General features: G+C 42.5%; 1 protein-coding gene across 2 annotated transcripts in view; it reads right to left on the reverse strand.

Annotated features, from left to right (window-relative positions):
- Nucleotides 1–15,141, reverse strand: part of LOC128850264 (secretory carrier-associated membrane protein 1-like) — a 109,290-nt gene that overhangs the window by 65,768 nt on the left and 28,381 nt on the right. Inside the window, exon 2 of one of the 2 annotated variants that reach the window (XM_054053272.1) lies at nt 2,606–2,683. The exons of the other annotated variant lie outside the window; for it this stretch is intronic. Coding sequence (XP_053909247.1) covers nt 2,606–2,683 — 78 coding nt within the window. The remainder of the gene's footprint in view (nt 1–2,605; nt 2,684–15,141) is intronic. 2 annotated transcript variants of the gene reach the window in all.

Raw genomic sequence — 15,141 nt, forward strand, 5'->3', positions numbered from 1 at the left:
AGGCAGTGCTCAGAAGAGTTCAACCTGCATTAGCAATACTTGTAGAAGCTGGCAGAGTTTAAAAGCATTCTTTAACAGTAGTTTCATTAAATGATAAAGCATCTAATCTCATCTGTTCTTTGTTTTCAGAAACATGAAAAAAGACAAAGGCCTCTCCATAGCGAATGTTAGAGCTGGAGACAAAACTGCTGAAGTCACAGGCAACAATATTTAATCTGACATTTATACCATTTATTAAAAACTTTGATTTAACAATCAAAAGTAAGACAAATTTTGAAATTTGATAAGAAGCCAAAAAAAGACTCCTGATTTCTCATGTTAGATATCAAGGTGGTGATACTTGAGACCTAAAGTCTCCCATGCCTATTCATTTTCCTCATGATGTCTTATACATTATTTTCCTACCAAATTTCCCACTGCAGATGTGAAGGATGTAAGTTGACAGAGAAAAGGTGAATGCACTGAAATACTAAAAAACAAAACAAACAAACAAACAACAACAAAAAACCACCCACACAAAACCACCAATAAGAAATACTAGGTGGGAAATACAATTTACTACTTTTTTTCTGTCCTATCCTGATAACCAAGAAAGAATTGATAGGCAGCACTTCCTTTGGCAAAGGTAGAACATAACTGCGCTAAGTATTCATAGTTTGAAGTCACTTTCTCACAGAAGAAACATAATGTTACCTGGATTTGCAATGGAGAAATATTTGTTCAGTCCAGAATATTTTATTAACTTGAATTTGGAGGGAAGGAGGGAAGAAGGTTAATGCTACAGACTGCAAGATATTGCCTTAACAGTAGCTAAGATATGTAAACAGTAAAATATTGGATTTCAGCTTCCTTAAAAACTACAACTACACACTGTTACTTGGAGTGAAACACAAACATCATTTAAAGTCTTACAGGCCAGTGATTCTCAAACTGAAGAGCACAAATTTCCAGGACATATTTTGCTGCCACCAGCATATATCTGAAGCATAGGGGTTATGAGAAGCAGCTGTGAAGGAACTGGGGTTGTTTAGCCTGGAGAAGAGGAGGCTGAGGGGAGACCTTATTGCTCTCTACAACTACCTGAAAAAAGGTTGTAGCGTGACGGGTGTTGGTCTCTTCTCCTAAGTAACAAGAGACAGGATGAGAGGAAATGGCCTCAAGTTGTGCCAAGGGAGGTTTAGATTGGATATTAGGAAAAATTTCTTTACTGAAAGAGTGGTGAAGCATTGGAACAGGCTGTCCAGGGCAGTGGTGGAGTCACCATTCCTGGAGTATTTAAAAGATGTGTAGATGTGCTGCTTAGGGACATGGCGTAGTTCTGGATTTGGCAGTGTGAGGTTTACAGCCGGACTCAATAATCTTAAATGTCTTTTCCAACATAAACAATTATGTAGTTCTGTAAATTAACACTACTCAAATTAGAGGCAAAAGCCAATTGTGTTTCTCGGACATAAATTATTCCTTTTAGTACAGCATAACTATTCATAATCTGTGGACTGTTACTTAAAATACAATGTTTTTCTTATTCTGAACAGCACTTTTGTAAGTGCAATGGAAGTCAAAAGCAAGATGCTGAGTAAGCGTGCCCCATTCACACACTTTAAAGCAAGTAAAATTTAGATAAAGACAGACTACCAGAGGTCTTATTAAAGAGAGGAAAGATTTGCTTACGGTTTGGTCCCCTTTCAGGGCCACCTTTTCTTAAAGGGTCATAGCTCACTTAAGTCAACCTACCCATTAAATCCTCCAAATGTTTTATGGGATTATTTATCCTTAAACATCTTTCAGTAGCTCTACCTAGTCCTTGACATAGAATATGTCGAGTTGGAAGGGACCCATAAACATCATCAAGTCCAGCTCCGTGCTCCTTACAGGACTGCCTAACATGACACCATACAACTAAGAGCATCATCCAGACGCTCCTTGAGCTCTGACTGGCTTGGTGCTGTGACCACTTCCCTGGGGAGTCTGTTCCAGTGACTGAGCACCCTCTCAGTGAAGAACCTTCTCCTAATGTCCGATTTGAACTTCCCCTGACACAGCTTCATTCCGTTTCCTCGTGTCCTATCGCTGTTCATCAGAGAGAAGAGATCAGCACCTCTCCCTCTGCTGCTCCCCTTGAGGAAGTTGTAGACTGTGATGAGGTCACAGCCTTCTCTTCTCCAAGCTGAACAAGCCAAGTGACCTCAGCCGCTCCTCATAAGTCTTGCCCTTGAGACCTTTCACCATCTTGGTTGCCCTCCTCTGGACACACAGTAATAGTTTGATGTCCTCCTTATATTGAGGCACCCAAAACTGTACATGGTACTGGAGGTGGAGCCATACCAGTTCAGCGTAGAGGGGGACAATCACCTCCCTGGACCGGTTAGCTGTGCTGTGCTTGATGCACCCCAAGACCCGGGTGGTCCTTTTGGCTGCCAGGGCACACTGTTGACTCATTCAATTTGCCATCAACCCAAACCCCAGATCTGTTTCTGCAGGGCTGCTCTCCAGCCTCTTGTCCCTCAGTTTCTAAGTTTTACATCAGTCCCAAATGCTGAAAACAATACCCCATAAATGTTACCAAAAAAGATTAACAACATTAGTAATAAATAAATGTGCTTACTGTTCTTGAATCAGAGAAAGGATTGTACTCATCTAGCCTTGGAGGAACATTTCTTGTCATTTGTGTAACAGAAGGATCCTAGAAGAGAAAACAGTTCCATACATGTATGCACGTGTATACAAGCAACAAGTCAACACACATAATTATATCATATAAAATTCTAAAAAAGTTTATTTTCACTAAAAAAAAAAAAAAGGTAAATATCCAACTCTTTCACTGTCCCCAAAATGACATCATTCCATCCTGAGCTTCTTACAGAACTAATTAACAGTTTAAATCAAATTCCATCTGTCATACATTTGATTTATAAGGGAAAAAGCTTTCAGTAGTGAAGAGAAGAAAACATTATCCTGCTATGTTGACCACTGGACTCCACAACTATATACCCAAAAAGCAAGCATGACAGAAGAAAGGAGCTTTCGGTAAAATCTTGCTTTTCTTCACCCAGAAGTACCTCCAACACCTTCAGGAATAGGAAAATGATTTCAGAAAAATGAAGCTGAGGAAACAGTGTGAGGAAACTAATTCAGCTTCTATCTGAACTGGTAAAATTAAGAAAAAGGTGTAATTTCTTTATCTTCCAAAAGCAGTAAAAAAGAAAAGAAAGCAACTTCAGGAATTAAACATTTCTCTGTGCTAGAGACAAGCAGGCTAGATTCTACAGAAGAGCCGAAGTATCCACTATCATAGACCACGCTAACTTCCTATGAAGAAAAATTGTACATATTTCATGTGATGCCTGTTTCCACTACATTGTTTCTGTGGCTTAATTTAAGGTTTTGCATTCTCAGAACATAAGAATGGATGAAAGGAGGATTTTCTTGAAAATTAAGAAATCCACATTTATATTTACATAAATACACAAAACTAGCACACATCATTTCATATGTATACCAAACATACAAAATAGCTCTACATATACTCTTTATAAAAATTATGTATATATATATACACACACTTCAATTTCAACAGTCTAGTTCAACATTTGAAAAACTAGAGCTGATAAAGACCAGGATGAAGATAACTACATTTATATTTCCTCTTAAGACTGCTAAATTTAAAACGTCAATATATTTGTCTTAAAAAAATGAATACAGCAAATGACTTAATCTACACTTAAATAAATACAAAAACTATCAAGCTACTGAAAAACAAAATCTAGATTCTTAGAATCAGCATCTATTACAGCATTATCTTAGTTTTGACAGTGGTAGCTTAACCTACAAGTATAGGAATAGTATTTTCTTAATAGCTGCAGTCAACTTGTTTATGGCTAGAGAAAAATAGGGAAGAATATCTATCAACTCTAAAACCCTGAAGGATACAGCAAATGAGAACAAGTATTCTTTCACTAGCTGTGGTCACAAATGTATTAAAATGAGGCAGTTAAAAAAAAATTTGACTATAAAAAAATTTTAAGACAAGAAAAGCATTGCTTCAAAAATTATATTTTGCATATTTTAATCAAATTCATGTGCATATGTTTACATAAAAACTAGCCAAAAGTGGCAATATTTTATGTGAACAGAAGGGCAAAGCACACATTTAGTTCCAAAGCAGTATTTCAATGACTGAACAAGAAACAACCTTTCTCTAAATGAATACAAAATGTTACATGTAATTTAAAAATCAGCTTTTTTGCATTTGTCTTGTGCCATGATTAGTGATTTCATAGAATCATTAGGTTGGAAAAGACCTTAGAGATCATCAACTCCAACCGTACCTGTCTACTACTAAATCATGACCCCAAGCACCTCGTCTACCCGCCTTTTAAACACCTCCAGGGATGGTGACTCAATCACCTCCCTGGGCAGCCTCTGCCAGTGCTTGATAACCCTTTCTGTGAAGAAATTTTTCCTAGTGTCCAATCTAAACTTCCCCTGACACAGGTTGAAGCCATTCCCTCTTGCCCGATCACCTATCACTTGGGAGAAGAGACCAACATCCACCTTTCAACAACCTCCTTTCAGGCAGTTGTAGAGAGCAATAAGGTCTCCCCTCAGCCTCCTCTTCTCTAGGCTAAATAACCCCAGTTCCCTCAGCCGCTCCTCGTAAGACTTGCTCTCCAGCCCCTTCACCAGCTTCGTCGCTCTTCTCTGGACACACTCCAGGACCTCAATGTCTTTCTTGTAGTGAGGGGCCAAAAACTGAACACAGGGTTCGAGGTGCGGCCTCACCAGTGTTGAGTACAGGGGGAAAATCACTTCCCTGGACCTGCTGGCCACACCATTTCTGATACAGGCCAAGATTCTATTGGCCTTCTTGGCCACCTGTGCCACTGCCAACTCATGTTCAGTCGGTGACTGACCAACACCCCCAGGTCCTTCTCTGCCAGGCAGCTTTCAAGGCATTCTTCCCTCAGCCTGTAGTGCTGCACGGGGTTATTGTGTCCCAAGTGCAGGACTCTACACTTGGCCTTTTTGAACCTCATACCCTTTGTCTCAGCCCATCAATCCAGCCTGTTCAGATCCCTCTGTAGAGCCTCCTTACCCTCCAACAGATCGACACTTCCTCCCAGCTTAGTGTCATCCACAAACTTGTAAAGGGTGCACTCAATGCCTTCATCCAGGTCGTTGATAAAGATATTGAACAGGACTGGACTCAGCACCAAGCCCTGGGGACACCAGTTGTGACAGGCCTCCAGCTGGATTTAACTCCATTTACCATCACTCTTTGGGCCCAGCCATCGAGCCGTTTATTTTACCCAGCAGAGGGTTTGCCTGTCCAGGCCAGTGGTAGCCAGTTTCTCAAGTAAGATACTGTGAGATACTGTGTCAAAGGCTTTACTGTGGGGTCCACAGCGGGCTGAGGACCCCTGCTTAATGCACCCAGAAGGAGATCATGGGACGGGAAGTGGGCAGACAATATAGGACCATGCATGAAAGTAGTACCATCCATTCACAGATTGTTTATGTATAAGCTAATCCAATCATGCAGAGACGCATGTGTTAATAAAGGGTATAAGAGGCACGTGTAAGATCAAGCACGGGGCGCCGGTCAGCCATGTAACTTCAATAAAGAGACTTGCTTCCACATCACCGTGTCGTGTCTCAACAGCGACACTTTACTAAAGTCCAGGTACACTACATCCACAGCCATTCTCTCATCCATCAAGCGGGTCACCTTGTCAGAAGGAGATCTGGTTAGTTTGGCAGGACCAGCCTTTTATAAACCCATGCTGAGTGGGCCTGATCACCCAGTTGTCCTGTATGTGCTGCGAGACTGACTTTCTCTCTACAAGATCTCACTTCATCTTTGTAGTCCTCACGAGTTGCCTGCCCCTTCTTCCAGAGTTTGTATATTTTCCTCTTTTTCCCGATTCCCATCTAGAGCTCTTTACTCAGCCAGGCTGGTTTTCTTCCCTGCTGGCTCATTTTATAGCATACAGGAACAGCCTGCTCTTGTGCTGCCAGGAATTCCTTCTTAAAGAGCATCCAGCTCCTTTGCCCTTAAGGACTGTCTCCCATAGAACTTGATCAAGCAGCCTTCTGAACAGTCCAAAGTCTGCCCTCCAGCAGTCCAAGGTGGCCATTCTACTGACCCCCTGCCTTGCTTCTCCTAGAATTGAGAATTCTACCATCTCGTGATTGCTGTGCCCCAAGCGTCCTCCAACCGCCACATCTCCCACAAGTCCTTCTCTGTTAACAAACAGCAGGTCCAGCAGGGAACCTTCTCTAGTCGGCTCACTCACCAGTTATGTCAGGAAGTTGTCTTCCACACACTCCAGAAACCTAGACCATTTCCTCTCTGTTGTATTATACTTCCAGCAGGCATGTTGTTCACCCATAGACATTCAACCCTATCATCACAGTCAATGAGTTTGAGGCTGTCAAAACTCTCTCTAACATAGAGGGCTACCCCACCACCTCTCCTTCCTCACCTATCCTTCCTGAAAAGTCTGTTGCCTTCCATAGCAGCACTCCAATTATGAGTCATCCCACCACATTTCCGTGAGAGCAATAATATCACAGTCCTCCTGCCTTACAATAACTTCTAGCTCCTCTTGTTTATTGCCCATGCTGCATGCATTGGTGTAGATGCACTTCAGTTGGGCTGTTGATTCCGCTCCTAAGGGGAACAGTCTTAATTACTAAGCAACTACTCATTGAATTATCTAAACCTTTTGTGAAGCCATTAGATGTGCTATTCCTCACTTCCTGTGAGGCAGCAGACCAAGGATCCTTGCCAGCACACCATTCCTCAGAAACTGGAGTGCCATTCCCAGGCTTTTCTCGATCAAGCCTGGTTATGTCCCCCTCCCCCTTCACATCTAGTTTAAAGTTCTATTAATGAGCCCTGCTATCTTCTTGGCGAGTACCCTTTTGCCCCTTGGGGATAGCTGTACCCCATCTTGGATAACAAGCCTGGTGATTTGCCCATCAACCTATGATCAATGAACCCAGAGTTTTGCTCCTTGCACCAGGTTCGGAGCCAGCTAGTTATTTCCCAGCACTTCCTAATCTTTCCCTTGTCATTGCTAGTAGTAGGAATAACAGGGGAGAAAACAACTTGTGCCCCTAAACCCTTCACCATACTACCCAGGGCCCTAAAATCCCTTTTAGTTACTATTAATTTTTTTGTTGAGATTTTATTGCCTAATTGGAAGATCAGCAATGGATAATAATTTGTAGACCTGACTAGCATTGGTAGTTTTCTCACTACATCTCTAACCGAGGTCCCAGGAAGGCAGCAAACTTCCCTTTGTAATGGGTCCAGTCTGCAGACTAGTCCTGTTCCCTTTAGAAGGGACAATAAACCACCTCCGCTTCTTATCAGGGGCTGTTGTAATGGAAGGCTTGTTGCATCTTAACCTAGGGAACATTTCTATGCTGTGGGACCCATCATCCTCATTGAGGTTTGGTTCCACTTGCAGAGCTTCATATCTATTGTGCAAGGGAACCTGGGAGGCTGCAGTTGGCACAGGGGAGACACGCCTGCTGTGTCGGCTGAGAACCTGCTGCCACTCCCCTCTATCTCCTAAATTTCTCTCCTTGGCTGAATGGAGAGAGGATGGAAAGTCCTCTATCATACAGACAGCCTGTTGGGCCTGAGACAGGGAGCATAGCGTGTTATTCCAATGGTCAGTCTCCCTCTCGCACTCTCTGATGGTCCTCAGCCTGCTCACCTCTTCCCTGAGCTCTGTCACCAGTCGAAGGAGTTTCCCCACCTGAGCACACTTCCCACAATTGAATTCCCCACTGGTGTCTGATACCAGTGCAGGAGGGGGGCAAACCCTGCAGCCTGCAATCTGGGTGGCAGCACTCACTCATTGGGGCTCTGTCTGGGAGGTTGCATCAGTCATGGCTTGTATGGAGCTTGGAGCAGCCCTATTTTTCTGCCAAGTGGCCACCATGGTTCTCTGCTTCTTCTGGCCAAGCTCCAGCACCCTCCCTGCTCACCCTGCCTGTACAAACTGCCACACTTTTCTGCTGCACCACACGCTTATTTGCCTGCTCCTGTTTGCGGCACTCCAGTTGCTGCGCTCCCTAGGGGCCATTTAAATCTCCCAAGGTTGCTTCCCGGACCACTCCTCTCCACATCAGTTGCAAGGTAGGAGCTGCCACTTCTGGGAGTCTGGAGCCACCCACCCCTGTTCCTTCCAGGGTTCCCAGGCTTCCCCCGCTCTGCCAACCGCCCCTTTGCCTCGATCTAGTGTCCGGCTGCAGCACTTGCCTAGTCTGCCGCCAATCCACACCGATTCAATAAAACTATCCTGGTGACAGTCTCCCCTGCAAGTCTGCCATATTTTTAGTCATCCTGGACTTGAAAACACTGTTCCAACTAAAATCTCATCAGGCCTTGCATAAACTGATGGACTAACTTCTTGCAACATGTCCTTTCATTAAATGACTGGCACAATATATTGTGCAGATGAACAACAAAAATAAGGGAAAGTGTGTATGGGGAGAGAATATTTGTTGTAAAATTCAGCTACAAATAATTTAAAACACTGAATAAAAAGATCATAAAATTAAGGGAAGAATAAAAACTGATATCAGAATTAGGCATTAGTTTACTAGACTTGTTAGTACAAGATCAAAAAAGATTAAATTCTTAAAACAAAAGTTAATGCAAATGACAATTTCATAATGCAGTATACAAGATGGTAGAAAGTTGTATATGGCTGGAAACTTTTAACTTACTGTAGTGGGTCCAACCCAGCCAGCAGCTATGCCCCCACCCAGTTGCTCATTCACTCCCCCTTGGGATGGAGGCAAGAACTGGAAGGGCAAAAGCAAGTAAAACTTGTGTGTGTCAGGAAAGACAGGTCAGTGGGCAGAAAAAAAAAAAAAAAAAGAAAAAAACCCCCCACAAGTGATACAAAGACAATCGCTCACTACCTCCCACCAGCAGACAGATACCCAGCCAGTCTTTGAGCAAGGATTACTTTGGAACACCACCACCAATGTTACTGCCGAACGTGACATCATATGGTATGGGATATCCTTTGGTCAGTTGTCCTGGCTGTGTCCCTTCCCAGCTTCTTGTGTACCTCAGCACTCGCTGGTGGCAGGGGAAGCAGGGCGCAGGCAGAGAATATCTTGATGCTACACAAGCATTGTTCAGTGCCGCGATTGAAAGACGGGATGCAGCTTGATGCAAGCAAATGTTGTCTTTATTGCGCAGCTAACATATATTTATACTACTAGTTACAGATAATTAAGGCTCATACATATTGCAAAAAGCAAGCTCATTATTGGCTATATCGTTAAAGACCAACTCCTCCTTAAGATACATTTTTGTGATTTCTTGTACTTCTTTATCTATATCCTGTTGTTCTATAACAGCTATGCTCAAGGGTACTGTGGCCTTGCTTATAAGAATTCTAAAAAGAAACTAGTGAGAAACTAGAGGCTGCTTACGCGTCAAAGTTCTTATCTCACTCCTTCCCAGGGCCTGTGGCCAACAAGTTCCAGCACATCCCCCTTAAACAATCCTTCTGTACTTTGGGTTTTTCCACTGCCTGTCAGGCCCTGTGCTACAGTTCAGTAACAGCTGAAACACTGGTGCCTTACTGGCATTGTTTTGGTCACAAACCTAAAACATAGCAGCATAAGGGCTGCTATGAAAATGATTAACTCCATCCTAAACAGACCCAGTACACTTATTCTACCCTTTACATATTAGTGTGACTTAGCAGAGCAAAAATACTCTATTCTTTGCTCATGCTTTCAGTATGGTACACCTTCCAAAAATGCTCTCATATCATCGCCTCTTCCACACATAAAAATCATTCAAGTGTAGACACATATCAAACTAGTGACAGTTAATCATCAACCACACAGTGAAACAGTATGCCTACATTATTAAAACTCAAATAGTACTTAGTACTTTAAGTTAACATCCTAGTTTTGACTGGGATAGTAAATTTTCTTCTAAGTAACTGCAGCATTTTGAGTTCAGTGTTAGAATAGTGTTATATTATTTACAGCTGTTACCTAGGTAATATTTATGCTTAGATGGGACAGAATTTATTCTCTCCTCAGCAACTGCTGTTTCTTTAGATTCCGGTCTGGGAAGAATGTTGGAAAAGAACTGATGTTTTGAATTATTGCCAAGGAACCCAAGGACTTTTCTCAGTTTCCCATGTTTTACAAAGCAGGTGTACAAAGCTGGGAGGAGCAGAGCCAGGACAGCTGACCCAAGCTGGCCAAAAGAAGTATTCCATGCTATGAACGTCATGCTCCATATAGAAGCAGGAAATTTGCTGGGGACTGCCCTCTTTCCTGATGGCTGCCATCCCTGGGAGGGGGGGGGGGCTCCTGCTCCTGGTACCCGGTTCCAGTCTGCTGTGTTCATCGTGTTTCTCTGGAACAGCTGTGCTTGCAGTGTTTGCCTTGTGGCATTCACTGCCGGGAGCATGCAGTCTGCGACCACTATACGGACTGAGTATAGCTTTGTATAATGTAGTAGTAGTAGTAATATTATTTTTTATTGTTTTATTAAAACTGTTTCAACCCATGAGTAGGCCTTTCCTTTTCTGATTCTTCCCCCAGTTGGGGGAAGTTGAGAGCAGCTGCCTATTGTTTAGCCTCCAGATACAGGCTAAATGTAGACAGTTACTTAAAAAGCACATTTCAACACTAAACTTCTGTGTTTGAAAATAGCACTACTAAGCAAATAACTCGGTCCAACTGTGCCAGTAAAGGATAACAAATTCTAGTTATACAAATATTTGCATATCAGACTCGTGATGCAGCAGATTTCCAAAAAGCAGGAAAGAGTGGTCAAATTCAGAAGATCGGTTGCCGCGATTAAGAGACGCAGCTTGATGCAAGCAAATGTCGTCTTTATTGTGCAGCTAACTTAATATTTATACCAGTTACAGCTAATTTAGCCTCATACATATTACAAAAAAGCAAGCTCAGTATTGGCTAATACAAAAGGGTCTTCTGCCTCACTTAACGACAATTTCCTGCCATTCAACAATAAATACCCGCGATCAAGCCCGCAATCTTTGTTAAAGTTCTTGTCTCACTCCCTCCCAGGGCCTGTGGCCTACAGTCTCCAGCACGTCTGCCTTTATCAACTGATCTGTGCTGGGGGTTTTCCTGAAGCAACCCCCAGCTGTTGCAACATCTCCCCCTTCCTGTTGCACAACAAGAATCTTTTTCATAGATCGCGCTACCAACCTTTGCAAACATTGTAATAAACATGGCAATAAAAGTAATAACAAGACAAAAACACCTAAAGCATATATGACCATTTTTACAAGGCTTCTCAACCACCCTGAAAGTCCCCATCCTTCAAAGAGTTTATCTAACCAGTCCCAACTACCACTCTGTTGTAATTTGGAGACTCCAGTCTTAAGCTGTTGAATGCTCGCATGAATAGATTCCGAGTGGTCGGAAAGATTCATGCCAACACATACCTTCAAAATCCTCACAACCATGTCCCTGTGCTAAAAGCAAAAATCTCTTGCAACTCTATTTTGTAACGTAACATGCCTAACACTATTAACATCCGCTAACAAGCCAGTCAAAGCCATTGAAGTAGCTTTAGTCTGCTTACTCAACCAACATCCCAAATTTGTCAGCTTTGTCAAGGCTGCTGCAGTTGCTACCCCAGGAGCTAATGCTGAGGCAGCTACAGTTTCTCCAGGTTCCCAGAAAGGTGACTGTACTCTCACAGTCAGCCCCAAATTGATGGATAGATCGTTTATTTTGTTTACTTCGTTTCTTGTTATAAATCGTAGTGAGATTGGGAGTTAGTAACGTAAGCCATCCAAGGCTACATAGCCTGCAATTAAATTTTGACAATATTCCTCTGCACACTTTAACTCCGTTAATCAGACAAAAATTTTCTACATGCAAAGCAACTGGAAAAGAAAAAGAACGTGATACTTTAGGAAAGATATGACTATACAAGGCTGTTTCGTTTCTATGCACAGGTAAACTAGCATTTACATTCTGACCTTTTTGAGTGATTTTATAGGTACAATTATACATTACACAAGCATCCATTATTACTGACCTATTTCGCTGGAACCTATCTTGGACCGCTGTCTGTAATGACAAACGAAACATAACCTCTTCCTGTCATTTTTAGCTCAACAGGTCCTTCCCATTCACCTGAGTCCCGGTCTTTGTATAGTACTTTGATACCTTGCTGGTCCTGGTTATTCAGTCCTGACTCTAGGATCGGTGATGGATTACAATAGGAGGACTAGTTCTATTTCCAGTTAAATGTAAAAAGTTCAAAAGTTCAACACATAAGTCGCCTTTGCAATTCTTTCACTAGGAGGTAATATTTCTCCCTTTTTTTTCTTTTCTTTTCAGTTTGAGGAGCTTTACTTTTAAAAGGTACTAATTGTGCTGTTAGACCAAATGCCTGACCATCAAGTCGTCTATGAGCTTTTCTCTGAGTAATGGCTTTTCCAATTTTGCTCAAAGTTTGTTGTGCATCACTCTTAAAAGTAAGAGGTGCTGTTAAAGCCATGTCCTCCCTTAAGAAGATCAAATAATGGACTTAGTTCTGCATTAGTTATACCCAAATAAGGTTTAACTCGATTGATTGTTCCTTGGAGCTTTTGTAAATTGTTTTAACTACTATTTGTAATTTGGCTTGCAGGGGTTCAATTGTGGCATTCAAAACTTTCCACCCAAAACACTTCCAGGTTTGAATTCCCCCAGGTGCGACCTGAAGGCCTATTTTCTCTACCACAATCTTAGAAATGGTATTGATTGAGTAACACAACTGCTTTGGGTGATGTACACAGGTGGGAAAGGAATATAAACCATAGCTTGCATTTGTCCAGTAAAAGCGGAATTAATAACACCAGGCTACACAAAAAGACCCTGCAAAGCGACACTCGAATGACCCACTAACCAAGCACTCAAACCCGTTACCAATAAGACCAAAACCTTACAGCGAAACCTTCAATCCCTTATTATTGAAGAGGCTGTGGAGAAGATCCAAGCAGGAGCATTTACTGTTGTCACACGTCTCCGCTGCATGCTGGGTTGCTGGTTTCCTTGGTTCTTTAATGTTAACAGTTTACCCCCTGGCTTCTTTTATCTGTTTTTACCTGTATGGGAATTCTCAAGGGTGCAAATGTATTAACTTTTCTATGCAGTTTGTTACTTTCAGAGGATACTCCTTTTGGACTCTTAAATCATGTCTTCATTAGTATCTGGCTAAAATTCCCTTTACGGTTGTCTGCACTAGGACCCAGCAGTTGCTGATCTGATAAGAGACACTAGAATGCAGAGTGTTCTTCATAAATTGTTACTCCCCTAGAGAGAGATAAGGACTCCCAAGCTGAAACAAAACAAAAAAACCTTGACTTTCAAACAAAATCAGGAGTATGGGGGGGAGACTCACACACAGCTATGTATTTTAAAATCTTGTCCTCTGCAGCCTTTCACTTCAAAGGTCCCAGGTAAATCTACCTGTTTGCCGGCTTAGTGGACGTTTGAGATTGAAAGGTCTCAGAGTTGCATTTTTACGATTAATCAAAACAGAGGCTCAATATAACCAAAACCCAATTTGCAAGTCTTACAAACGTTTAAAGCGCTTTAAACACACACACGCATACACACGCACAGAACCCCTCTTTTGAGAGCTAGCTTAATATACCCATACAATATTTTTTACGACCGGTCAATAAGAATAGCATGATGGTATGAATACTCAAACTACACACGGCACCGAACACACACAACACTTAAAACATGCAGATATATCACAAAATAAGGTTTGCATCAATTGTTTAACAGGTAATAGTCTTTGGTTGTTAGAGCATTTTCGTGGCAGAGGACTATCCTATGACGGCTGTGAATTATTCATGTATACGATGGAGCCGGTGGCTGTTTCGAGCGCTGAGGCAGTGGGCAGCTTGGTGACGAAACAGTCAATACTTTCTTTTTACAGCCTTTCAAATTTCTTTTATCGCTTCATAACTAACTGATTTCCAGCGAAGATCTGGTGTTTCCTCTGCCACGCCATCTTCTACCTCCTCTGATTCCTCGCTATTATTTTGTGCAGCCCTTTTCTGTCTTTATCTCTCCAAAGGCCTATGATGTCGGGCGGCAGATTCCTTTTGGACGATCCAGGCCTTCGGAAAGGTCCTGGATCAAAGGGATCCTCCTCAGGAGGACAGCCTGCGGCGCACAGTTCTGGTACCGCGGAGGGTCCATCCTTTACTAGTGATAACGGAGGGATAATTGGAAAGTCCTCCTCCCCTTTCACCTTGTCTCGGGGGCTCTTTTCTTGTACTTTTAAAGTCTCAAAAATACTCCTCCACCACGGGAGCATACGCTGTGCTTCAGCATTCCCTGTGGTTGCTACATCCCACAGTTTTAACCCTACTTCATCCCAGAGTTCCCGCGTAAATATAGTAGATGCGGTTACGGTGGGTATCTTTTCCTGTACCCATTTAAGTATTACTTTAAGATCATGCCCAGAAATATTTTTACCTTGTTTCTTAAGAAGGGCTTTCATGAGTTCATATACGTCTCTTTCGGAGGAAGACATCCGATTCCCCATCTTTCCCACGGCTCACCTCAGTTCTCCAGAGGGATTGTTCCTGGCCAGGATCCTGCTTCCTTTCAGCAGCTCATTCAAAGTTCCGAGGGACTCGCGGCATGCCACACAGATAGGTGGTTATCAACCTGCCTCACACGGGGCACCAATTTGCCGCGATTAAGAGACGGGACGCAGCTTGATGCAAGCAAATGTCGTCTTTATTGTGCAGCTAACTTATATTTATACCAGTTACAGCTAATTTAGGCTCATACATATTACAAAAAGCAAGCTCAGTATTGGCTAATACAAAAGGGTCTTCTGCCTCACTTAACGACAATTTCCTGCCATTCAACAATAAATACCCGCGATCAAGCCCGCAATCTTTGTTAAAGTTCTTGTCTCACTCCCTCCCAGGGCCTGTGGCCTACAGTCTCCAGCACGTCTGCCTTTATCAACTGATCTGTGCTGGGGGTTTTCCTGAAGCAACCCCCAGCTGTTGCAACAATCGGTCTATATTTAGAAATAAGATATGCAAACAGTGATAAATATCTGATGAAAGAAAGCCTTCT

This window comes from Cuculus canorus, chromosome W (assembly GCF_017976375.1).
Source record: "Cuculus canorus isolate bCucCan1 chromosome W, bCucCan1.pri, whole genome shotgun sequence".
Lineage (NCBI taxonomy): Eukaryota > Metazoa > Chordata > Aves > Cuculiformes > Cuculidae > Cuculus > Cuculus canorus.